General features: G+C 45.9%; 1 protein-coding gene across 4 annotated transcripts in view; it reads left to right on the forward strand.

Annotated features, from left to right (window-relative positions):
- NRP2 (neuropilin 2) overlaps window positions 1-26,641 on the forward strand; it is a 129,993-nt gene that overhangs the window by 63,763 nt on the left and 39,589 nt on the right. For all 4 annotated transcript variants that reach the window (XM_049888925.1, XM_049888926.1, XM_049888927.1 and 1 more), the window contains exons 8-12: window positions 2,890-3,034; window positions 5,307-5,656; window positions 7,726-7,870; window positions 12,423-12,539; window positions 16,260-16,400. In XM_049888925.1, the coding sequence (XP_049744882.1) occupies window positions 2,890-3,034; window positions 5,307-5,656; window positions 7,726-7,870; window positions 12,423-12,539; window positions 16,260-16,400 (898 nt within the window). The remainder of the gene's footprint in view (window positions 1-2,889; window positions 3,035-5,306; window positions 5,657-7,725; window positions 7,871-12,422; window positions 12,540-16,259; window positions 16,401-26,641) is intronic.

A 26,641-nucleotide genomic window follows, 5' to 3' on the forward strand; every position in this document is an offset into this window, starting at 1 on the left:
GGGGGGAAAAAGAAAAGGTTTCTTGGTGTTGTCTGCCAATGCTAAGAAATGAAAGGGGTCAGATAAGATGAAATGGGATGTTAAAAACATATAAAACGTGCTGTGTTTCTAAACAGTACCAGCATGGTGTGTGTGCTGTGGATTAGCAGCTGTGGTAAAGTTCAAATCCACTCAAAAGTCCAATTACCCATTCGTGTGGCAGATAAAGTCCCCTTACCCCGTATGAATGAGTTTCTCAGCATCTCATGACAGAGGCCACACACACAGTCACGATCACCTTCCCCAGAGAGGAGCAGTCCAGAGATGGCCCCTACTACTCACCGCACCCATCCAAAGTAAGCAAAGTGCTGCTTTTGTTTCTTCCCTGCCAAAAGAAAACAAAACAAAAACAAATGGAAAGCCTCTGCCTCGTGCTGAATTCTGGGAGAACTGATTCATCTCTTGTCCTTGGATTCAGTTCCTCCTTTCCTTTCAGCAGAGCCTCTTAGCAGCCTTGAGGACGGCAAAGAATGGGAACGGTGAGGCCAGGGCTTTCCTGGACCCCGTTCCCTCCTCTTCTGATCATCCTTCTCTGTGATTAAGAATTTACAGAGGGCCTGGAGCCTCTCCCCATATGCCCTCTCCCAACCTGCAGCTCTAACTCTCTTTCCTTCTATTTCTTTGTGCCTTGTTTGTTGTTGTTGTTGGTTGCCATTGATTCCAACGCGTGGCAACCCCATGTGTGTACAATAGAACTGCTCCATAGGGTTTTTGAGGGTGTGTCCTTTCAGAAGCAGATTTCTAGGCCTGTTTTCTGAGGCATCTTTGGGTGGGTTCAAACCACCAACCTTTCGGCTAGTATTTGAGCACTTATCCATTTGTGCCACCCAGGGACCTCATTCTATGGGCTCTACTCCCTCCCTAATTGCCTTGTCTTCTTGCCCCTCCTTGTCCTCGTCACAATACAGGAGGCAGCCAAATAGAACCTGAAAGAGAACACTCAACCAGTCCTCCCCTTGCACTCCCCGTAGTCAGCAAGGCAGCAGAGGAGAAAACCGACAGCCTAGGACCAGGGCAGGAGGGCTACTCAGGGGAAGAGAAGGAGCAGCAAGTTGGGTGGGCAAGGTAGAAGCCCCCAGATTCAGTGGGCTTAGCATCAGGAACAAGGGGTTTAAACCGAATATGGTGGACCAGTGAAAACCCCTATCCTTCTCTACTATCCTCTGTTTATATTGAGCAAGCCACGTCCCCTCATTTGACACTAAAAGGTGTGAAATCTCTTCTCCTTTATCCCTACCCTCAGTGGTCTGTTATTAAATGGCCCTAACTTTTAACCTTAGCAAGTGGGAAATATGAAGGGTTCAAGGTTGCCAAATGGTAGAGTTCCTAGCTGCAGTTCATGGAGAAGAAAGGACTACATTGTTAATCGGCTCTAAGCATCAGTGCTGCTCTTTGCTATTACCCAAGGCCGTTCTAAGATGGGATTAGAAACTTACAGTGGGAAGACATCACCAGACAGCAACTCTCGCTCCATTCAACTCATGCTTGGAGACTTTAAGAGCTCCATGAGTCCTAGCCATCTATAAAAACCCTGTAAATTTATTAAAAGAGATGAAGGCCAGCCTGGGAAACTACAAGCTTAAAGTCTACAATATGGCAAGGCCTTTGGATCCAGACAGACATCTCAGAGCCTCAGTTTTCTCATCAAGAAAATGGAGATGATAATACCTCCCAGGGTGCTATAGAGGTGATTGTGTCTACACAGTGTCTGGCTCACAGGTATTCAGATATGCCAGTTCCCCCATTCCTCTTGTTCTGGTCCTGTCAGTGCCCCCAAACACCAAACGTGTTCTGGGTATCATGAGCCAAAGCATCAACTTCCCCTACCCAAGAGAAATCGCTGGTTGTTGCAGTGAGATGTGAGTAATTTGGTTGTTGCAGGTATGACAGGTATGATTTAGAAGTTATGGTTGGTTGGGTGGTTGGTTGGTTTTTCCCTCCACCGTTATCTAGGGAACCAAGAGAAACCCACATAGACTTACTCTAGTTACTTTTCTTTTTAATGGGCGGCACAAAAAAGCATAAGGTCCATATGGCAGTTATTGATTTGAGCCATCTGGTAAGCTAGAACTTGTTCCTACCATGTTGGATCAGAAGCTACTTCGAAAAGCCTTTCCTTCCATAAGAGATGTATTGGTCAGATGTGGACAGGGATGGATTTCATTACAGGGCGGGGACTATAGCAAGAGGAAGCCAGAGCAGGACTCCAAGGGACTGTCTGCAACCCTGACCCTACAACAAAGACCAGAGAGAACCGTGAAAGTGGTGATTGACACAGGGGCACTGGGGGAACATTGTGCCCACTCACCCATTCGTGGAACAGGGGAGGCCTTTAAGTAACTAGCAAAAACAACTGTGAAGCACTTTACAATTATAAAATGCCCTGCAAATATTCCTGTATGCCTGCAACATGGGGAAGAGGAGGAGTCAATTTCAAACTCCCGAGTAAGGTCGGCTGCCCCTAAAAGATGAACGTTTCCACTCTATTTCCAAAATATATTCCATTTATTCATCTCTCTCTGTTTTTCATTTTTTCTCTTCGCTTCTGAAGTGTTTTCCTTTTCAAGCCTCCTTCCTCTGCTCACTCTCAGCCCAGAGGCAACATTTTCCTTCCCTCCAAAAGTTTCTGTGAAAACCATTTATTGTTTTCAAGCTAGGTGCAAGAAATTAATTTTTTCCATGGTATTTCTAAAAAAAAGGCCCCAAACAACAAACCCACTGATTATTTTTAAACTTGAGGGAAATAAAATTCAACAGAACTTTCCCGCCCCCCTCAGACAGAGAAGACTGCTCCAGTGACGAACAACAAACATAGATTTCAGTAAGGTGGTTTTGTGTCTCATGTTACAGGTATTCCAAGCCAACAACGATGCCACCGAGGTGGTTTTGAACAAGCTCCACATGCCGCTGCTGACGAGGTTCGTCAGGATCCGGCCTCAGACCTGGCACTCAGGCATCGCTCTCCGGCTGGAGCTCTTTGGCTGCCGGGTCACAGGTGAGGTGGGGGCTCTAATGAGTTTGGGGGGCTGATTGGGTCCCAGGCTCTGCCCTCTCTTTCAGCTGTCTGCAAGCAGCATAATTACACCATCCGACCTTTCCAGAAAGATTGGCCCAAGAGCTTAAGTCCTACCAGTTTGTCTTCTCTTTCATTCAGTATGCATGAATGTATGTATGTATGATGTATGGATTAAGCATCTACTATTTCTACTAGCTAACATTTGTTACAAGATGCCATCGAGTTGGCTCCAACTCATAGTGATCCTCTATATAAAAGAACAAAACATTGCCTGGTCCTGCACCATTCTCACAATCGTTGCTATGCTTGAGCCCATTGTTGCAGGCCCTGTGTCTATTCATCTCTTGAGGGTCTTCCTCTTTTTCACTCACCCTCTACTTTACCAAGCATGATGTCCTTCTTCAGGGATTGGTCCCTGCTGATAACGTGTCCAAAGTAAGCAAGATGAAGTCTCGCCATCCTCACTTCTAAGGAGCATTCTGGCTGTACTTGCAGTAAGACAGATTTGTTCGATCACATTCAGTAAATGTTAGCTAAGATTTGAACAATAAATCTTAGCTAACATTTACTGAATGCAAACCATGTACCAGTTTCCATTCTAAGCATGTAAGATGTGTTATCTTTTATAATCCTTATGAGGAATCTAGGAGCCCTGGTGGCACAGTGGTTAAGAGCTTGACTGCTAACCAGAGGGATTGCAGTTCAAATCCACCAGCCACTCCTTCGAAACCCTATGGGGCAGTTCTACTCTGTCCTATAGGGTCGCTATGAGTCAGAATCGACTCAACAGCAACGGGTTGGTGTGTGCAAGGAATCTAAACCAAAAAAAACCCACTGCCATCAAGTCAATTCCAACTCATAGCGACCCTATAGGACAGAGTAGAACTGCCCCGTAGGGTTTCCAAGGAGCGCCTGGCAGATTTGAACTACCAACCTCGTAAGGGATCTATGAGGTAGGTATTATTATTCTCCCCACTTTACAGCTAAGGAAATCGAGACTTAGAGAGCTAAGTTGCCCAGCTAATAAGTGGTGCCAGGGTTTGAATCTAGGCAGTTTGAATCCAGAACCTCTGTTCTCAAATAATATTCTCTACTGCCTCAACTAAAAAAAAATATATTTTTTTTAATAGACACCATTTATTCATGCATTTCCCCGCATTCATTCACTCCACAGATACTCACTAAGGGTATGCTGTGTGCAAGGCCCCACACTGGGAGATCGGGACAGAGAAGTGAGCAAAGCAGATGGGGTCTTTGCTGTCCTGGAACTTCCAGGCTAGTGGGCAAGACAGATAATAAACAAACGCAAGTACTGGGTAATTACAGACTAGGATGCATGTCTGAAGGAAAGGAGCAATGAGAACGATGACTGAGGAGATCTAATTCACTGTTGATTCAACGGTTGGTGACTTTTTTTCTGAGGATGTGAGACTTAAGCTTGGGATGAGTAAAGGTTAGTCTGGTGATGAGGAGAAGAGCATTGGGTAGTGGGAATAGCATGTGGGGAGGACCTGAGGCAGTAAAGAGCTGTGATAACCTGTGTGGAAGTAAGAGACCTGATACCGATCATCAGGGCGGCTTTGATCTACTTGGCCAAATGACCATCCAATTCAACACTCAGCTGAGCTCCACTGCACACACTGTCCCTGAGAAAGTCAGTTGTGGGGGAATGGTGTCAACCTCAAGGATGTGCTAGACACTTATTCTGAGGAGTCCTTGGCATCTGGTTAGAGCTGTAAAAATGAATAGCCCTGATGGCACAGTGGTTAAGAGCGTGGTCAGCAGTTCGGATCCACCAGCCACTCCTTGGAAACCCTATGTGACAGTTCTACTCGGTCCTATAAATTGGCTATGAGTTGGAATCAACTCAATGGCATCAGATTTTAACAGACTATTACATGTGCCAGGCACTGTACTGTGTGCTTCTATATAGGAACTAATGGAATCCTTGCTACAATGCCATGAGATAGGTACTGCTTTAGACATGAGTAAACTGAGTCACAGAGCAACTAAATTTACCCGAGGTCATACAGCTAGTAAGTAGCAGAACTGGGACATGAGCCCAGGCAGTCTTGCTCTGGAGTCTGTGCTCTTAACCACAGTGTCACACTACCTCGAAGTCCGAAAGGAACAATGTTGACTTAAAGGGCTTGATAATTGGATTCTTTTTCAGCTCCCCGCCACTAGTGGTGTGATCCCAGTTAGTAGGGTGTTATCCATAACCTCTAGTGTCTTCCTCCCCTCTCTGCAGATGCCCCCTGCTCCAACATGCTGGGGATGCTCTCTGGCCTCATTGCGGATTCCCAGATCTCTGCCTCCTCCACCCGCGAGTACCTGTGGAACCCCAGTGTGGCCCGCCTGGTCAGCAGCCGCTCCGGCTGGTTTCCTCGGATCCCTCAGGCCCAGCCGGGTGAGGAGTGGCTTCAGGTGGACCTGGGAGCCCCCAAGATGGTGAAGGGTGTCATCATCCAGGGAGCCCGCGGAGGAGACAGCATCACTGCAGTGGAAGCTAGGGCCTTTGTGCGCAAGTTCAAAGTCTCCTACAGCCTAAACGGCAAGGACTGGGAATACATCCAGGACCCCAGGATCCTGCAGCCAAAGGTGGGCCATTCCTAGAGGGCTCATAACCTTACCCCAGACAGGGAGGTTCAGTGGGGTGTAGGGAATTGGAAGTGCTGATTTCCCCTCTAGAGAGACATCATCAAACCCCTATAATTTAATAATCATGGCAAAACGACAAGAATCAATTGAGGGATTACTTTGTGCCAGGCATTGTGCTAAATGCTTTATTTAGACTTTCTTTCAATCTGCACAACATCTCTATAAGGTAGATCTTTTTGTCACTCCCATTATAGAGACAATAAAACTGAGACTTGCTGTCTTGCCCAGGGTCACACAGTTTGCCTATGGTAGAGTCATGATTCAGACACTGTAAGTCTGATTCCAGATTCCAAGCTCCTGGCTACTATTCGACATTGCCTTTATAAAGTTCTACCATCTTTGAAACAAAGTTTCCCTGAAATTGGCCTCGCAAACAAAGGGGGTGTGGTTTTTGGACACTCAACTATAGAAACTAGGGATTTATTTCCAAAAATAACTCTTGTCTCTCTGGATGTCACTGCCCGTCTTTGTATTTTCCTATTCTTGACTGCTTAGATCTCTCCTGCCTCTTGTGCTGAGACCAGGGAGAACCAGGGGAAACTTATTGCAGCTCAGAAGTTCAGGCCAGTACCACCCACCCCTCCTGCATCAGAGAGTGAAACTTGGCCTCAACACAGGGCACCCAGGAGCCTGAGATGAGGAGAGGCCATCGTGCCTCTTTACCTCTCCCGGCTAATCTCCTGGTTAGCCAGTCTTCCCTATGCTCATTTCCAAGTTACCCCTTGCTTTTCTAAGATGAGCAGGGTCCCCCAAAAAGAAGGAGGTGTCAGGTGTCTGTGTCAGCCATCTTTCCTAAGCAAATATTTCCATTCTGAATACAGAAGCAAAGGGTGGGTTGGAGGTTTTGCCATTCTGATGTCAACTCCCCATTCACAATTCCAGAGACTTGATAAGGCTCAGGGCTTGATAACCGGGACCCTCTGTGGACATGGCAGAAGTTGGGCCACAGGCTTCCCCGGGGAGAGCTGACCCCGCCTTTTCTAGACTATTCTAGAGGCCTGGGAAAGGAGATGGTCTTATGTGGGTTCAGAACTTACCCTGTATGTGACTACTACTTTTTGAAATCATGGATTTGGGGCATCCCGCAAAATAGAATGGTCCTCCAGCATTCCTGGGGGCCCCCCAGTCACCCCCAAACCTGCCATTCACCTAGATTAGTAGCTCCAAAATGTGCTCTGGGTCTGTGACACCCACCTGGCTTCAGCTTGGGCAGCTCCCCTGTTGTCATTTTGATATATCAGGGTCCTAGCTGAGATTTATTTTGACAATTACCTCCACTAAGCAAAGGTTAGAGCCTTGTTGACATAGTGGTTAAGAGCTACACCTGCTAACGAAAAGGTCAGCAGTTCGAATCCACCAGCTGTTCTTTGGAAACCCTACGGGGCAGTTCTACTCTGTCCTACAGAGTCATTATGCATGGGAGTCAACTTGATGGCAGCAGGTTTAAGCAAAGGTTTGGGAAACACAGTCATAGACTGTCAGTGTGTGACCAATCATCAGCATAGAGGAGGGGGTGGTCACTCTGCCTTTAGGCTCTCCGTGAACTAGGGGTTGTCAGTCAGCTGGACTTTCTAAATCTAGACTTTCCTGCATCAGAAAAAGAAGTATCCCCTTTTCTGTACACCAAAGACTTCCAAATAGTTAGGCCAGCCTAAGATTTCTTCTCTCCTGCAAAGTGCAGCTTAAGACTCGTTCAGAACATAATTATTTCCCCAAGTCCTCAGTTCCAGTCCTAGGATAAAAGACAGAACCTGGCAATTGTCTGCTTTTGTCTGCTCCCTGTTTTCCATGTTTCTGGGCCCCTACCACCTTCCCAGTGAATAAAAACCTTGGTCTGAAAATGGACTCACAGGTGGGTCCCATGGGTCATAACGTCCCAGTGACCATGAATCAACAGTCATCCTTCTGGTTGGATATGAGGAACATGGAGAGAAGGGAGAAGAAGAGGGGAGAAGCAGAGGAGAGGTGGTCCCATACAAGAAGAGCTGAGCAGCCTGTCTCCCCCACAGCTATTTGAAGGGAACATGCACTACGACACCCCTGACATCAGGAGGTTCGACCCCGTTCCGGCGCAGTATGTGCGGGTGTACCCCGAGAGGTGGTCGCCGGCAGGGATCGGGATGAGGCTGGAGGTGCTGGGCTGTGACTGGACAGGTAAGGCCTGTTTCCTCCTCGGGTCCCACACGGTCTTATGACTCTCACTCCCCAGGATGCCCTGGGAGGAGGTCAGACTTTGGAAGAGGGCAGCCATCGCTGGTGAAGCCCCACGTAGGTGTCTGTCCTGGGACCTTCTGTGCTCTCCTTTCTCCGCCATGGGTACTGCAGCCTCTGGACCCAGAAAGAACAGCTTCTGAAGGGATGTGTTTTGTCTCTCGTAAAGGATCATTGCAGCTCTCTAACCCGAGTCTCTCAAAAACAAATCATAACTGCACCCCACCCACCCAAATTCAATTAGACCCTGCCTCTTCAGGCCAGAGGGCTGTGGCTGTTGATTTAGGGGAAAAAAAAAAACCCCTCATGATAATAAAGTAATCGGTTTATGTCTGAATCTGGTCTCCAGATGTCAGTGGCTAAGAAACTTCATTTTCATTTTGAAGCCACATCTGTAAAAGGCATTTATTTGCTCAGGAGGGACCCTGTTGTGGGAGAGCTGACAGGAATAGGACTCTCCCCTATGTGCTGCAGGACGCTTGGTCATTCCTGTCCCCACGAAGATGCCGCAGGCTGGAGACACCCTGATTCTCCCTAACTGAGTGTGCCACCCCTTCTCCTGATTCAGGCCCTGCCTTACCTCTGGGCACCGGCCCTCCTTCCTCCACAGTGCTGGCTCTAGGTCTCCTCCGGAGCTTGCTCACTGCCTGCCAAAAGGAGCTCGGGGCAGCCACCCAGGGCTCACAGGACCTGAGCCCAGTGCCAGCAGGAGCAGCAGGCAACCGAGCTATCCTGCTCTTCTTCTCCAGGGCCCCAGGTATCCCCATTTTCCTGTCTGTATCCCACCTGTCACCAGCACACCCAGCAGGGCATCATGCAGGCTTAATAAGGGCATGTCGGAGAAGTGCTTTTAACTCCCAGGGAGAAAAGTGCAGCCTGTGTGAGGAACCCCACTGAGGGGTGCAGGCTGGGAATCGGGCTCAAATTAGCCTCCATCACCTTGGGAGTGAGGGCAGCCCCAATGAAGACACTTTAGTAGGAAGATACCGTCTGCCTGTGATGTAGGGGAGGCCACATTTCCCTGCAGCCTGCTGAATGTGCGTCACCGGTGCCCTCACAGGTATTTAAAACCACCCTCCAAAAGGGCCACAAGCTGGCATCCTTTATGGCCTCCTCGAAGCCGGGGACTCAGGAGCTTCTAGACCAGTGGCTTCCAAGCGTTTTTGATCATCACCCACAATTTAAAATGAATTTATGTCACAGCCCAATTTATTTACACAAGCACACACACACTCAAGTACATGTGAGGTGTTTTGTGTTAGCTGCCGTTGAGTTGGCACTCGATTCATGGTGACTCCATGCACAACAGGATCAGACTGTTGTGATCCTCATAGGGTTTTCACTGGTTGCTTTTCAGATGTATATCTCCAAGCCTTTCTTCCTAGTCCATCTTAGAGTGGAAGCTCTGCTGAAACTTGTTTAACATCATAGCAACGCGCAAGTCTGCACCGATAGACAGGTGGTGGCTGCACTTGAGGTGCGTTGGCCGGGAATCAATCTCAATTCTCCCACATGGAAGGCGAGAATTCTGCCGTTGAACCACCAGCTGCCACCGTTATGAAGTGTAATGTATCATTAAGTGCATGGGCACTGGGGACAGATTGTCAGGTTCAGGTTCTGCCTCTGCTAATCACTGGCTGCACAGCCTCAGACAAGTTACTCCGCGTCTCAGCACCTTGATTATCTTAGCTGAAGAATGGGGATAACAATGGTATATTTATACCTCCTAGTATTGGAATCGATGGCGACTAACAACAACAACATGTTGTTATCAGTGGTAACTGGTTAGTTAGTTAGGTGTTGTTATGAGGATTAAATAAAACAATGGATGTGAAATACTTAGACTGGTACCTGACACATAGCAAATGGGTTGTGATATGTAGATATAATGAAACAGAAGTTCCCCAAAGCAATGCTGCTTCTTACCGTACACAGTGCATGCTAAAATATTATCATCCATATTTTTAAAATGCTAATCATGACCCATTGAATTGATTTCCATTACTACTAATAGGTTGTGACACCACTTGAAAAAACACAGATCAAGGCCCACTCCTCTTTTATAGATGGGGAAACTGAGGCCCAGAGAGAGGAAGATACTTGCCACGGATCGCTCAGCTAGTTGAGGCCAACCCAGATCCTCATACTTCCCTTTTCTGCCCCTCTGCACCAGGGCTCTCCCAGCCCAGTCCTGCTTTATGACCAGCCAGACAGTTACTGATGGCCTTTTCCCCTTGTTGCCCCACCCCAGCCCACCCCACCCCACAAACTGCCCCAGTTCCACTGATGGTCAGCAACAGGTTTCTCATTTCAAAGCCCTGCCTGGCCATTTCTTGGAAGATCAGAGTGGAGGCGTGCTAGTTTCTGCCCAGCCTCCTTGCCTTTGAAGTCTCTGACATCTGGTTTCAATTGCTGGGGAGCATTGCTATGTGATGGGCAGTTACCTCTGAGTGCCCAGTACAAACACTGCGGACACAGAGGCTGTCTGCCACTTCCTCACTTTCATTTCCACGCCGTGCCCTCTCCTTGCCTTGCTGGCCCCTGGATTTAACATTATCTTTTTCACCAACCAGCTTACCCATTTTACTACCTGACATTTCCAGAAACTGTTCTCCTAGGCCATGTGGCTGTTTTTACATTTCACATTTCCATCAGCTTCTGTGGCTCATCTGGGTTCTTCATTCCCACCCCAAAAGGATAACAGGGAAAATAATGGGGCAGGTTGAGTTGCTGCAGCTAAATGATTTGACAGGGCCGCCTCACCTGCTAGTTTGTTTGTTTGTGTTTCAAATGATTACTTCTTGCCTTGCTGTCCATAGTTTGCTTGACAATTGCATTTGCTATTCTATGACACAGTGACAAATTTGAACTTACAAATTAGGACGCTTCGAGGTTATTTGCTATTTACTGTGAGCAAGAGGCAGACACGGCAAAAGGAAGTATGAAAGGTTATGTGTGTAGTATTTAATAGCAGAGAGGTGGGAAGTCGACCGTGAAAAAGCTGTTGAGTGTATTTAGCTATTTCCTCCAGCTCCTGGCTTTATTAAATGGTATCCTGAAGGGTGCCTGACAAAGGCGTCTAATCACATACAATAGTGCTAGGGAGCATATATAGAAATGGGAAGAACAATGCCTGGGCTTATTTGGGGAGCCTTATTGGAAGGCAGCTCTGGAATGAAGACACCACCCCACAACCCATGGACATGAACACCAGTCACCAGAACCCTTGACTCATAGCAGTTTTTCATCCCAACTGGTAACTGCATGAATGAATAGGGCGAGCAGATAAACAAGCGAATGACTGGGTGAATGAATCACCTAGAGCAGAGAGGCCAAAGCAGACTGCCTGCAGGCCAGGTTGGGCCCTACCAGATTTCTTTGCATGCTACTTATTTTAACATTTTGAATAAGTTGCCAGCATTTACAAGTCTAGAGATTTTACAGAGGGATTTTTGACTTCATGTAAAAAAAAAAATTGGGGGTTTTTAATTCCAAAGACCTGGCCCCACTAGGCCACCTCCTCTCAGGGCCTCAATCTACTAGGGCAACTTATGGTGACCTCCTTTAAACTAAGTCCCTGTGCTCCCCTCTGCCGCCAACTCCGCCACACTTTATTCTCTTCCCAACCCCCAGTCAGTTTTCCTTGCTGTTAGCTGTTTGGATCCAGTAACATTTGAATTTGCCACACCCTGACCTAAAGGCACAGCCCAAATTACTTTCATAAAGTGGAGTCTGAGTCTCTTTAAATCTAGAGGCCCTTCCATCCAGGTTTGTGCAAACACAAGCCGACAGTGCCAGGGGTCTGCCTCCCAGGCTGTCTGGCTTTGCTTGTGGCTTTGGCGATGCTGCCTCTGATTATCCTATCATAGGTGGGCCGTCTAGGTTGGAAGGTTTTGTAGGGTGAGCTTTGGTTCAGAAAAGTTCTGTCTGACTCAGAGAAGGCTAAAACAGAGCAAGTCTGTCCTCCATGAAAACAGGGCGAGCAATGAAGGCACCTTGACACCACTCAAACGTTCGTCCACGGATGCCTTTTTTCCACATAACTGAAGCCCACTTCATTAAGCACCAAAATCTTACAACCCATTTTTTATGGACACCATTAATTTTTTTGTTTGTGTATCTTCGGTCTTAAACAGAATACCCAGAGCATGGTGTAGCCCCACATTGGGATCACCGTTGCCCACATTCATTATTGTATTGGTGGCTTTTAGCCCCGGCATCTGCACAGGGCCTCTTCCGTGCACTAAAAAACATGGATTTTTGTCCGCGACTCTGTGTTGGCTGTTTCTGCAGCTTGGGGACCATTCCCATTCAATTTAGATGAAGCTGCCGGCTTCCTTGACAGCACACAGAAGTGATTGCAGAGTTTTGTTTGCGTCTTCATTTTCCTTTTCTTTTTCTTCTCCTCTTTTGTTCTCCTTCTCGTATAAAAGTTTGGAAAGGAAACAGTTTTGGCTGGTGCAGCACTTACTTCTCTTCCTTTGCTTTTATACAGACTCAAGGCCCACAGTAGAGACACTAGGACCCACCATGAAGAGTGAAGAGACGACCACCCCATATCCCATCGACGAGGAGGCCACGGAGTGTGGGGAGAACTGCAGCTTTGAGGATGGTAAGGATGGGGCGAGAGTCACATTTCAACCGAAAGGGCATGGGCTGACCCAGTCAGAATGAAGGCTGGCCTGTGGCTGGGTCAGAGGTATGGGGGTTCTTAGAGAAAGGGTTAGGGAGATGTGGGTACTTAGGGGGTTGAGGCAGTGGCTATTTTCAGTTACCATCGAGTTGACTCTGACTCGTGGTGACCCCGTGTGTGTCAGAGTAGAACTGTGCTCCATAAGGTTTTCAATCGCTAATTTTTCAGAAGTAGATTACCAGGCCTTTCTTCCAAGGTGCCTCTGGGTGGACCTGAACCTTCAACCTTTCAGTTAGCAGTCAAAGTTGTTAACCATTTGTACCACCCAGGAACTATTTGTTATTATTGTTGTTAGCAGTCTTCGAGCCGGCCTCTGCCTTGTGGCAACCGCATACACAACAGAAAGAAATGCTGCCCAGTCAGACGCCATCCCCACTATCGGTTGTGATCCGTAGGGGTTTCAGTGGCTGATTTTTCTGAAGCAGCTCACCAGGCCTTTCTTCCTAGTCCATCTTTGTGTAGAACCTCCACTGAAACCTGTTCAGCATCATAGCAACACGTAATCCCCACTGACAGACGGGTAGTAGCTGCGTTTGAGGAGCATTGGCTGGGAACTGAACTCAGCTCTCCCACACAGAAGGTGAGACTTCTACCACAGGAACACAACCCGTATAGTCAGATATGGTAACAACCAGTACAGCCCTTCTGATGTGAACCCACTGATGGTCAGCCGAGATGAGGATCCATCCAAAGAGAGTTCCTCCTTTGAGAAGCTGTGTTTTAAGTCCTTACTACCTTCCTCCCCCAGTGAAAGGAAGGCCATTCTCGTCCTTCTCGTTCACAGTCGTGTTAGTTTTTCCTACAAAGCTGCGTCTCCTGGCACAGTCAAATGAAGATCTAGCATCATCTGGGTGACTTGGTCCGTGATAGTCGGGTTAATTCAGCAGTTAACCATTACTTCATTGCACTTCCCTGTGTTTTCTACCAAGTAAGAAAATGGAACAAGTATGATTCTTTGAGATAGTGCACCCCATCTCAGAGGGTCAGAGAAAAAGGCAGAAATGTGAAAAGGCACCCTCTGCTGTTCCTTCAAAATATAGGGGCTCCTCATTTTTGGATTCATCTCTTCACATGGGATATCTGTATTGTTTTCGTTTTATCTTCTAAGTATATCCAAGTCAGATAGAAGCAATTGGCAGAGCCCAAAAGCAAGTCACATTTTCACCCGTACTACTAAGGTCACCAAGTATGAGAATATTCCTCATAAAGCACAAATTTTGGAACACTTGACATTTTTGGCTAGAATGTTAAGCTTGACAGCCTCAATTTACAGTAAATTACTGGTTATTGAATGTTCATTGAAGAAAATGAGGGAAGATTGGCAAAGAGACTTGGGAAGTGATGGAGACATAAAGATATAGCACCAGCTCAGTAGGTGGATGGTGAGGCCTGTCAAGCCTGCTCGCTCAGACACACGACAGGACGAAGGACTGCACTGACGGAGTGGACTTATCCAAGATGTGGTTGCGAAGAAGAGTGGGAAGAAAGCCAAAAATAAATGCTGAAGTTGTGTGACTGAAAAAAGATAATTTAACGCATATGCTTTGGGGAGTGTGCTTTTGTGTAGTATGTGGGCGGAGGGGGGATACTATTGGTCAGGGTTAGTTGAATGCAGAATTCTGACATTTTAATGAACTTGTTTTATGAAGAGAAGAAGGAGACTTGGAGCATCTTCCAAGACATGTTTAAGATCGTTTGAGAGCCAAAAATGAAATGCATAAGGAGTTTATAGATGATATTGAATTAGCAGAGTTCGCTTGTTGGGGGTCGGGGTGTGGGCTTCTATCTAAATGACAATCCAAAAGAAAATTTAAGAGTTCTGTTACAAAATTTCAGATGTTTATTTTTAATACAACTGTCCCGTTTATAGTGGTTTCTTTCATTGGAGATTTCTTTGGCGGTTCCTCCCTTCTCTTTTTGCAAAAGATCTTTCTGTGGAATTTGGTTCCCGAGATACAGTATGCATGTAAACATTGGGAAGGAATTATGGTATATTGAATTACTCCATATTTTTGAGTGGAAAAATAGACCTTCAAAAATTGTAGGAAGGAGAAATGGTGAGGGCTAAGGGCTGACTTTTCCAAGCCACAGGCTGATGCTTCTGTAGTAGATTCCATGTGTTTCTTCTTGAGAAAGCTGACTTTGGCCAAGGGTGGGCAAACATTAAATATTTTCTGTTGGGAAGGGGAGGCACAAACAGAGTCTGGTGGCAATCTGCCTTCTGCCACCTAGGCAGATAGTGTCCTTTCCCCTCAGAGGTGAGCCCTCCTCTCCCCCATGGTGAGCAATTTGTTTCTACCAGACTGCTGTTCCCGTAGGCTTCCCTAATCCTGCATCCTAAGCCTTCCCCACAGAAATTTCTCTCTGGGAACCCTGGGAAGGGATGTGAGAAGGCCAAAGACCCTGCTTCCTCCCTGCTACCAGCATCGGCCAGCACTTTTCTGCCATCTCACAACTGCTTCAGGCAAGCATCCAGATTTGTGTTCCCAGTTTCTCTCTTTCCTGGAATTCCACACCCACCCCCACTTAATCACATATTTGGCATCAGCTCTTACTGGATTATTAAAGCTGGATGAAACCTCAAAAGAAACCCTTTGGGTTCAGTCTTCTGGCTTTAAAAAAAAAAAAAATTAGGCAGGTAAAAAACCAAAGCAGACAGTTGTTAGTTCCTGTCAAGACAATTCTGACTCATGATGACCCAGGTATATCAGAGTTGAACTGTTCCATAGGGTTTTCAAGGCTATCACCTTTCAGAAGAAGATCACCAGGCCTGTCTTCCAAGGCACCTCTGGGTGGGTTTGAACAGCCAATCTTTCAGCTATTAGTCAAGCACATAACTGTTTGCACCACTCAGGGACAGCAGCCAGTGTGTAGTCACTCTCTTTCCATGGGGAAAGCGTTCTCTACTGCCCCTGGGATCCTGAACTTCAGGCACTCGGGCACAATGTGAAATTATTTTCCTTCTGGTCTGGGCTGAATGGGGGAGCCAGCTGGTCTGTCCCCTTCATTTTGCCCCTATAAGGCCAAATGGCCTGTCTCACAGTACCTCCCTGTGGAGGTGCCTCATTGTCCCTGTCTTCTGAAACAAGAGACATATCACAAAGAGGTGAAGGAGAGCAGACAAGCCTCCCTTGTTTCTGAGGTCACTTTCCCCCCCCTGGCCAGGCACCTCGCAGGCATTTAAGCTGCTCTGGATGCTATTGGGCTGCCCCCATCACTTCTGAGAGCAGGTTGGCAGGAGATGAGATAATACTTTTTTGGGAGCCAGACTTCCACTGAGGCACTGGGGAGATATTCTTCACTGGCATTTAGGGAACAGCAATTTTCTCATTTGTCTGCTCTCCAAGGTGGACAGAAGAGGCTGATTAGAGCCCGAAGCCATTTGGTGGCCTCATTTATAATTGCTTACTATGGGAACCACTGGCAGATTTGGCTTTCATGCCTGGGAAGGATGAGACCAAAGGCTGACCCAAAAGCTAACGATCGCCAAGATGATTTAAATGAATGAGCAAAGGGAGCCACTTCTTTCTCTGCTCTCCACTTAGGCTTTGCCAGCCATGTAAATAGCACCAGTGTGGCTGTTCTCTGAACCCATTTCATTTGCCTTCCTCTGGGTCATTTATTTATTTTCCCTTTCAGACAAGGAATTGCAGCTCCCTTCAGGATTCAATTGCAACTTCGATTTCCCTGAGGAGTCCTGTGGTTGGATGTACGACCATGCCAAGTGGCTCAGGAGCACCTGGACCGGCAGCTCCAGCCCAAATGACCGAACATTTCCAGGTAAGCCAGCTGCAAGTTAAGAAAGAGTTAAGGCTAGCCTGCTCCACGTTTTTCAGCCCGAGATTCCCTTACAAGCTTCATAACTTCCCACCGCAGAGTAATCTTCTGCTCTTTGCCCACAAACCACCACAGTCTTTGCTCAAGACATCACCCCACAGAATAGTTGGTTGGTGGTTCCTAGTCCTCTCTTGTGATTATAGCATAGCCTGGAAGATGGGAGGGAGAGGGGAAGAGCAAGCAAAAAGAAAGAAAGAAAGAAGGAGGAATTGGGAGGTCCTAGGAGATGGGACAAGTCAAAGTCCCCTTGTTCCCATAGCCAGCATTTGCTGCCACCATCACAGAGCTTTTTGTCAACCTCAGGCTGGGTTTGTTCTTAACATGGCTCACTGGGAGATCACTGGCCTTGAGTCAGCCTGATACTGTTTCAAGGGTATCATTGCTTGTATAGCAAACCAAGTCAAGGCACTGAAATGTTGCCATGTCCCGGGTGTTCAACATTGCTGCCAGGGACATGGGTTCTAGAAAAGTATTGCTGCTAGTCTTTGAAATATTAAGCCAACCTGTCTGGCTTCAGAGCGACAGATTTCAGAACCCTGTGTTGGCACTATTGTTAGAGACGGGTTGCCCTTACCCCTTCTAACCAGTATAAGCAAGAGTTGTCTACTATCTACAATCTGGGTCGGGGGGGTAGGCAAGAGGGCGCTGCTTTATAATGTTTGCTGCTTTCAGTGGTATAAATACTCCTAACCAATTGCCGTCAAGTCAGATTCATGGTGACCCCCTGTGTATCACAGTAGAACTGCACTCAATAGGATTTTCAGAATTTTTTAATTTGTTGGAAGTAGATCACCAGGCCTTTCTTCCAAGGTGCCTCTGGGTACACTCCAACCTCCAACCTTTCAGTTATAAGCCCAGCACATTAACCATTTCACCACCTAGGGACTCCTACCATGGCTGAACTTGAGCTACCAACATGAGGTCATTGGAGGTATAGTTGAGAAGAGATTAAAACAGAAAGTGATGAGTTTTAAGTATTTGTTACCTTTAGTCTTTAATATAAGTTTATTTGTAAGTTTATGTCATTTAATTTTTAATAATGACTGTGCTTAACAGCTAGCTTGCAAAATTCTGGAAAATTTTAACGATCGGCTCTTGTAAGCCAGTACTAGTCTGTTGCAGTACGCCACTGACTAGCCTTAGGTTTTTCTGTACCCCAGCCCAGGCCGCAGGCCCCCATATGCATTTGAGGGACAGGGATTAATTCTAGAAATTAGTAGATCAAACTTTGCCAGGGTACAATGGGGAAAAGGCTAGAAAATAAAAGGGAGAAGAGAAAACTTACCTACTCCCCACATAGCTCCAAAGAGCTGCTATGCTGCCCCTCACCCCAAGGACAGCTGTGCCCCCTGACCCCAAGGGGCAGCCGTAGGGGGAGGCACCATGAGAGCACCTACAGCCAACCTGCTGACACGCTTGTTCTGGCACGCTCCTTCTGACACACTTCGGCACTTGCTGTCCCAGAGGGTCACAGCGTCTGCTCCGGAGAAAAACATTTTCATATTTCAAGTGTTTATCTCTTCAGCATTTGAGTGCTCAGAGAGATTAATATCTGAAGATCACCACGGCCTCGGGCAACAGGAGAGAACACTTACCCTAGTCCCAGCGATAATCACCCTCCCCCTTCTCATTCACTGCAATGTTTAATTAATATAATGAGCCTCCTGCACGTTAGAAAAAAAATACTTATTTTTATAACCCAGCCTGGATTTTTCATTTCATTTCCTCTCCTGTGAGACTTGGTCCAATTAATTGGTTGTCTTTCCCAACCCCCACCTTTTATCCAAATGTAAAAAAGACTCGTTGGGTATGTGTAAGTGTGTATATACATAGTATTCATGTGTGTGTTTGTGTGTGTGTACATGTTTGTGTATGTATTTCTGCCTGAAGGTGTTTGTGGTTTTTTGTATGTGCGTAGGCGTGCGCGTTTTGTGTGTATATGCATGTGTTTATAAATATGTATGCGCATGTGTTTATGTGTGAATCTCTGTGTCTTGTGTGTGCACATCTGTGTATTTGTGTATGAGTGTGTTTCTGGTTTATATGCATGAGCATGTGTGTGTGTGTCTGTGGGGTGTGTGTATAAGGGGGCAACTTGGCAGTGGCACTTTGGATAAAGGAATTTTGATGTTGTTCCTATACAGAGTGGGGGATTTCCTAGCTGTAATTCAGCCACCGTCTTCGGGTTCTTTCTAGTAATTGCGGCGTCCTCCTTTGTACTCTTCTAAGCAGATTTTCTCTAAGAATGTCCAAGCCTTCAAGGCCACCAATTAGCAAGTGACAGTTCTGGGAGAGCTTAAGTTACTCTCCATTTGACCCTGGCCTTTACCTCTGCCCCTTTGCCCCCTCCCCTCTGCCTCCTCCTTGGCCAGTCCTCGCTGTCACCTGAACGCCCCGTCAGCTGACCCTCGCTACTGGTTGGGAACTCTAGTCCTTGTCCTCATTCCACTTGATTCATTACACCCTGCGGTTTGGGAGGGCTTTTCAGAGCAAGCTCCTGAAGCGGGCAGAATTCCAACCTTTGGCTGAATGGATGGGGACAGAAAGAAAATTAGGGCCGTAAAAAAAAAGGAACTGCTAAATCTAATGTTGTGCCTCCCTTACGATATTGAGAAGGAAAATAATTATTTTGCTCTTCCAGGAGGAGTCCCCAAAGTTTGGAAAAGTGGTACTTGTAGCCACCTCCGGAAAACAAAATCATAATATTATTCTCAAAGCCCCTCCCTCTGTCTTCTGATGATTTTTAAAAACCATTTTCTGTATTTTCCATTTTTGCTCTCCTTACAAAACTTGATATTGGGCTCCAAGCAGGAGAAGATAGAAAGCCCTTTCTTCTCAGGGTGGTCCTTTCTTCTTCAAAAAGAATGGGGCCCTGAGGGGAGCAGTTGGGAGAAAGGAAACAGCTGTGCTTGGTTAGGGGCAGGGCAAATGCTAATGGGTTCAGAGTCCCTGGCTCCTTCCAAGTCAAACTGCAAGGCAGAAAGGCACCCACACTTTGCCATTCCACAAAGAGGAGACCATTCTCTTCCTTTGAGAGAAGCGTGCCATATGTTTTATCTCTTATTAGACCAGCAAACAAAGGTAATTCAATTCAAGAAAGGAGGTGTGTCCACCAAGTGTAGTAGAGTAGGGGTGGGAGAGAAAGAAGTCAAGAGAAGAGAGGAAACAGCCATGTTGAAGTATCATACACAGCCTATTTGATTAGAAGTGTCTGTGGAAACTACTTACATTCCTTAGATATTTTCAGATTTGTTTTCGTTTTTGTTTTGTTTTGTTTTGTTTTTCCTTTTCCTTTTAAGTAAGCAATTCAGTTCTTTTGGCTGGTGGTAATGGTTGCTCAAGGCTGACAAGACACCCACTGGTTTTATTCCACTGTTTTTGTTTTCCAAAATAGTCTTTCAGGCCGCTCAGATTTTTTTTTTTTTTAGATTTCTGCTTGTGGTTTAGCTGCCTGTAATGTGTTCATGTTCACCCCTGGGGACCCTGTTCAGAATTCAGTGACCCCTGGTGGTCACAAAGGAGCCAGTCCCATGTTCTCTGAGAAGCCACTTTGCCTTCCTCTCTGTAGCTAGAGTGACATAGGAAGTGTCCGTGTTTTTCATAACCCTTAGCAAGAGTCAGCATATTTTCTCCAGGCGTGCTTAGCTGCTTTGACCGTAAAAGAGTTTTTGGGGAAAATCAGATTCAGGTCTTTAAGAAACGAGCCAAAAACTCCTTGAGGTGATATGATAAGCTAATGTGTCTAGAGCTACACTGTCCAGTACAGTAGCCACTACTTACATACATGTGACTATTTAAATTTAAATGAAATACAATTAAAAATTCCGTTCCTCCATGGTGCTAGGCGTATCTCAAGGGCTCAATAGACACACGCTATGGGCAGCACAGATATGGAGCCTTCCCATCTTTGCAAAACGTTGTATGGGACGGTGCTGCTCTAGTGCCTTTAGACATCAACATGAAAGGCAACCTCCAGGGCCCTTGCTGATACTGTTGCCCTCTGGATTGGCACAAACCAAGAAGCAAGTAGTCGGGGGGTATGACATCTCTGTGATCCCTTGGCAGGAGTTTTTAGTTGCTGGAATTTTTATCATTGTGTGTTCCTACCTTCAGTGAGTAACCATAATAAAATAAGCATGTAGAATAGTATTAAGTGTTGTAGAAACTATTTCTTTCAATCAAAAAAGCATCCTAAGTACTAAGTAATACCAGTAATAATTATTATGTTATAATTATGTTCCTGTCTGAAACGAGACAAGAAGAATAGTATACCATCCCAGTCCAGTGTGGCCAGCTTCAGAACCCACAAGTGTGTTCTCTCTAAGTGATGCTGTTTTATACATTGGTTGCCCTTGTGAAGTGTCATTAGACTATTATTTCTTTTCAGTAACTTTAAGTCAAGGTAGGGAGAGCTCTAAAGAAAAAAGCAAAGCCTATGAAAACACAGAGCTTTGGCTGCCTAGCATTTCCATGTTTACAGGATTGAAAGAACAGGACCTTTACTCTGGGTTCACAAACAAGCTCAAGTGGGAGTCAGTCAAAAACCCTAATGTTCTAAGATATGAAAACTTTATGAACGGTGACTGTTCCACGAGATGTAAGTGGTAAACTTATTGACTCCGCATTTGGCTTGCTTTGATGCAAGCTGGGCCATTGAATATGTTCCATGAGAGTAGCAACCAGGACTGTGATTCATTGTGGGACGTGGACAAGAGAAGATTAAGTGTGGGTGGGTATGGATGGGTGGACGATTACAAGGAAATCAAAGGGAATAAATGATGAGTTCACTTACTTATGGTGGGGCTGATTTTTGACAGTGAGCTAGTGATATTAAAAAGCAACTGTCTGAGTTTAGAAGATTTTCCTCATAGGTGGGCAGATGGCAGCAGGAAACCCAGGCACTGAATTGGCGTTAGCACCGAATTGCCTCCAGAACTCTGCCTCCAGAGTTTGCTTTGGCTCTGCTGGGGGTACAGCCACTGCAGATACAGAGACAGGAGCTTTTCGGGCTGTGGACTTTAATAGGTAAAGACCAGGAACAGCTTGGCTAAAAGGAAGCCAATATTCAAGGACTAATTTCAACTGGAAATGAAAGAGTAGAGACCCTTCTTTAAGGAGGGTAGGAAAAAGTCTCTGGCTTTATAGAAAAGACAGCAGTAGAGAGTAGAAGCTATCACCCTTTTTTTCTGAAAGTCATGATTGGTCAAGTTCCCCAGCTGTATGCAGGTTGATAATGAAGGGACAAAACCTTCATGAAATCCTAAGTCCAAAAAAAAAGCTATAGGTAGACTCCTGCAAAGACCAAGCCTGAAATCTCAAACGTCCACAAAATGGTCTATTGTAAACCTTGAGAACATCCTGCTGAGTTCACCCAAAGTCAGCGTTTCCCTTAACTGGTTGTTAATTTGAGGACCTTAGCAGAGATAGAATGACCTTGGGAGGCCAGCTGAGGGGCTGACTCATGTTTTAAGCATGACCTATACAAAGAGACTACATCTCCTGCAGCACTAAATATTCTTTCAGATGGTTGTTCTAGTAGGAGGGCAAGATGCTAGCCAGGAGATGTATATGTTAGACAGATGGTGTGTTTGGCTTTGTGATAGCCAGGAAGATCAGGCTGGTGATTTATTTCAGGGTTTGGGAAGGTAGAAACACAATCGATTGCATTGCTCTTTGGCCAACCACGGTCACGTGTTCATACTGCATTATTCCTCTGAAGCCAGATGCAGCCATAAATTGCCAGGTGAACTATCAGGGGACCCTTCCCAGAGACAGCAGCAGGTTACAATGCCTGAATGGCCCTGTCCTCTGAGCTCCCTCTCCGCCCTTTTGAACTCCTGTTGTTCATTCCCGTGTGATTGTTTTCCCTGTATCATGGGCAACAACAGATGTTTTGAGTCAAGGACCTAGCAAAATGCCTCCCGAGTACGTCAGGTCCTGGAGGAGAGGGATTGTATCTCTGGGACATTTTTTCTTTATTCTCTTTCAGCAACTGAACATATTTCCTTTCCATTGTCTTTGTGTTGGAAGCTATCCATTGCTCACATCACACAACCATTAGCTATAAGAACAAGAAGGCAGCCTCCAGCAGGCAAGGCCGGTTCTTAGCTGGTCAACTGTCATGTTCTGGCCACCTCTTGACAAATTCAAAGGACTTTTCCTTAATGTCCAAGTAAATCAATAAAGTAGCCCACCCATGCCATGCCTGCTTTTTTCTCTATCACATAATCAACAGCCACCGTGTTCTTAGAACTTAAAATCTGTGTTTGTCAGGCAGGCCATAAATTGGGATATTCCAGAAGAACAAACTTCACTTGCAGCACGGTGTTCAATTGCGGTGTCCGCATGTGGATGCCATGACTTAAAAAAGCTGAGGCAGTCCACTTGGGGCGGGGGGGTCAGTGGAGCCCCACCACCATAACTGAGGGCCTGGAAAGTAGTTATTTAGAGGGGCAAGGGTCGTGTTTCCTGGGGAAGTGAAGACTAAGAGTTTTAATTCTTTATAAGTGAAAATGTTTCAAAGTCAGAGGACAGAAACTGGCTGTGCTCCATCAGGGATAAAAGGAGGAAATGTGTCTAAATGACAGCAGGAAAACTTAAGTCTGGGTTTAAGAAGTTCCTGACAGTTAGAGCTGTGACCCAGAAGACATACTGCCAACATGGCCTATGGAATCTCCTTCTCTGGGGAATGTAAAGCGAAGGGTGGACAGCTGTTTTGGGGATGTTTTCAGAATGGTTCCTCTGGTAGGCAGGGCTGGCCTGCTCTCAACCATCTATTGAGGCCCCACTCTCGTTCCAGGATCATGTAATGTGTTATTTCCCCCCACTGTAGATTGACACAAAAGGCATTGGGTAGACAGTGCATAATGGGCAAGTTGGGCTGGCTGTTTTCTGGGGTAGGGCAGATCTGGGAATCCTATCTTGTTCCTAAGAACATCTTCATTGTACTCAGACCATACCATAATTCCTTTTGGGTCTTGGATTGGCCTTTCCAGGTTATTTGTTTTCCTTCTACCCTTTTTCTTTATAATAAAGTAAAGGCAGGCACAGGAGGCAGTATGTATAGCAAGTGTAGTAGTAATAATGATAATGTAGCTCTTACCATGTGCCTGTTACTGTGCAAAGCACTTTACATGGCTTGTTCCATTTACTCCACCCCATTAATACTGTTATTATATCCATTTTGCAAATGGGAAGACTGAGGCATTAAATGGTTAGCAAGCAATTAGGCCAGGATTCTAACACAGGTGAGAGCTCATGCTCTGGTAATTATACTCAGTTCGGTCAGGGCTCATGTCTTATTTCCATCACTCTCTAGCAGTTTTTTTTTTTTTTTTTTTTCCTAGCAGTAGCCTTGGACTCATTATTTCAATTCTCTGAACCTCATTTGCTTTACTAGTAAAAATGGAGAAAATAATACTTATTTCAGTGGGTTACTGGGAAAATCGCAAAAGTTAGATAAAGCATCCAGTATGATCCTGTGGTATATATAATACCTGGCAATAGTAGGTGCTCAGTTAATATCACTTTTCTTCCCTCTGCTTCTCCTCCCTACCCCTTTCCTGGGCATTTTCTGGTCTGAACCATCACTTCATGATGTCCCTGGATCTAATCAGGCCTCCCTCAGTGACAGGCAGAGCTGTTTTGCAGCTCAGCGTCCCTCTGACTGATGTCTACTGCTAATTCCTTAAATTTACATATCATCTTTCTTCCCTGGAGCTCATAGCACTTAACAGACAAGTGGGGCACAAATGATTTAACTAAGTGAAATTCAGAGGCCTGCTTGTCTTGAGATTCTGCAAACTAGTGGATTAGCTCAGATGTCAGCACTGAATTATGACCCTTCAGCTGCTCGTGCTTAGCACGCCACCAGCATTAACTCCCTGGTCTTCCAGCAGTCCTTTAAATCATGCATAGCGATTATCATCTTATTGTAAGAGAGAGAGAGGGGAGGAGAGGAAATGTGAGGAGAGGAGAGGGGATGTCTAGGGTCCCTGGGAGAGGCAGTCCATGAAACCTTTGGCCTAGTTTTAGTAACAGGATGGATAAATAGAACAGACCCAGGTAAAGCCCAGTTAGCCCAGTTCTCCACACCTCCACACATATTTTACTTACTAAATTCTAACCGTTATGCTATGATTCCCCTGCTGCTTACGATTATAAATTCACACAAGTGACAGTATTTCTGCCAAACAGTTTTCAGTCAGCAAGTACGTAGGTCTTATTTGTGAAACTGTGAAGGAAGAAGACTGAGTAATGAGCCTCTGAAATTTGGTTTCCTTTATGTATGAATTAGAAATAGGAAAGGCTTGGAAATTACCAGGACCTTGGGAGCATTTGGGGGTTCTCGCTGATGGCTCAGTGGACTGGATGCTTGTGCAGGTCACCCTGTTACTATTTTTTCACCTTCAGAAAGGACTGTTGGCTCAGGAGGGCAGGAGGGAATTGAGAAGGGATTATATGAATCTGAGGGAATACCAGAGGCTAGCCGATTCTCCCTCTGTCCTTGTTTCCAGTACATAGCCTCCTATCATTCTTTATCCGTTTAAAAACGAAAAAAGCCTGTTGCCATCTAGTCGATTCCGATTCATAGTGACCCTATAGGATACAGTAGAACTGCTGCAGACGGTTTCCAAGGAGTACCTGCTGGATTCGAACCACCAACCTTTTGGTTAGCAGCCAAATGTTTAACCACTATACTACCAGGGCTCCTTTTATCCATTTGTCTGCTACTTATTCACAGGAACAAAATTGTCTTGGAAAAAAAAAAAAATACATGTGTATATGAGCCCCAGTGACATGGTGGTTAAGCACTAGGCTGTTAATTTAAAGGTCAGCGATTTGCATCCACCAGCTGCTCCACGGGAGAAAGGTGTGCCAGTTGGCTTCTGTAATGTTTACAGTCTTGAAAACCCCGTGGGGCAGTCCTACTCTGTCCTCTGTCCTATAGGGTCTCTATGAGTCAGAATCAACTTGATGGCAACAGAGTATATATGTGTTGTTAGCCAGCATCAAGTTGGACCCCGACTCATGGTAACACCACACACAACAAAACAAACCACTGCCCCATCTCCATGATCAGTTGTGGATCAAACCGTTAGGATCCAGAAGGTTTTCACTGACTGATTTTGGCCTTTCTTCCTAGTCCATCTTCTCTGGAAGCAGCACTAAAACCTGTCCAGCTTTATAGCAACATGCAAGCCTCCACTGACAGATGGGTGGTGGCTGCACAAGACGTGCAGTGGCCAGGAATCAAACCCGGGTCTCTTGCACGGAAGGCAAGGGTTCTATAGGAACTGAATCACCACAGCCATATATACATGTCTGTGTGTATATATATATATGTACACACATACATATGCATACACATGTATACACACACACATATATATACGTTTATATATATATACAACTATCTAGGGGTGAGGGAGAGAAGAAGTATTAAGCCCTATATGAGTGAGACCAGGATCTAACAATCTAACTGGGGCAATAAAAAAAGCCACACATGGAACAGTTAAATTATAGTGGAAGGCAGTGTGTTGTTACCTGCTAAAATCCATGGAAAATAGCCTCAAATCCTTTTAAGAACAAGACAAAATCAGTGGTACAGTCAGTAAATGCTGGAGTTGCTGAGAGAAGAGGGGATTAATGTTGCATGTGCCAGAATGGCTGGGAGAAGAACTAGCAAAAGAGATGGGATAGGTGGTGTGGTGGGAGTAAGGAATTACAGGTGAGAGGAGGAAAGGGAGCAAGGGGCCCAGCAGGGAAGCAGGTTTGCCTTGAATAGAGAGTGATTGCAAGAGCTGGGGGGCAAGGTACCTGCAGCACAACGGAAATAAAGAGCTTACAGCAGGGAGGTTAGAAGTCATTCAAGCCTCGGCTCCACTGCTCACTAGCCTCTCTAACATGGACAGGTGATATTAACCTTCCTGAGCCTCGGTTTCTTCACGTGCAAAGGAGGATGAATAATATCTCCTTCACAAATGTATAAAACAAGACAAAACCAGACCCACTGTCTTCGAGTTGATTCTGACTCATAGCGACCCTTTAGGACAGAGTAGAACTGCCCCATAGGGTTTCCAAGGAGCATCTGGTGGATTCAAACTGCTGACCTTTTGGTTAGCAGCCGTAGCTCTTAACCACTATGCCACTAGGGTTTCCACAAACATATGGTGAGGATTAAA

This window comes from Elephas maximus, chromosome 6 (assembly GCF_024166365.1).
Source record: "Elephas maximus indicus isolate mEleMax1 chromosome 6, mEleMax1 primary haplotype, whole genome shotgun sequence".
Lineage (NCBI taxonomy): Eukaryota > Metazoa > Chordata > Mammalia > Proboscidea > Elephantidae > Elephas > Elephas maximus.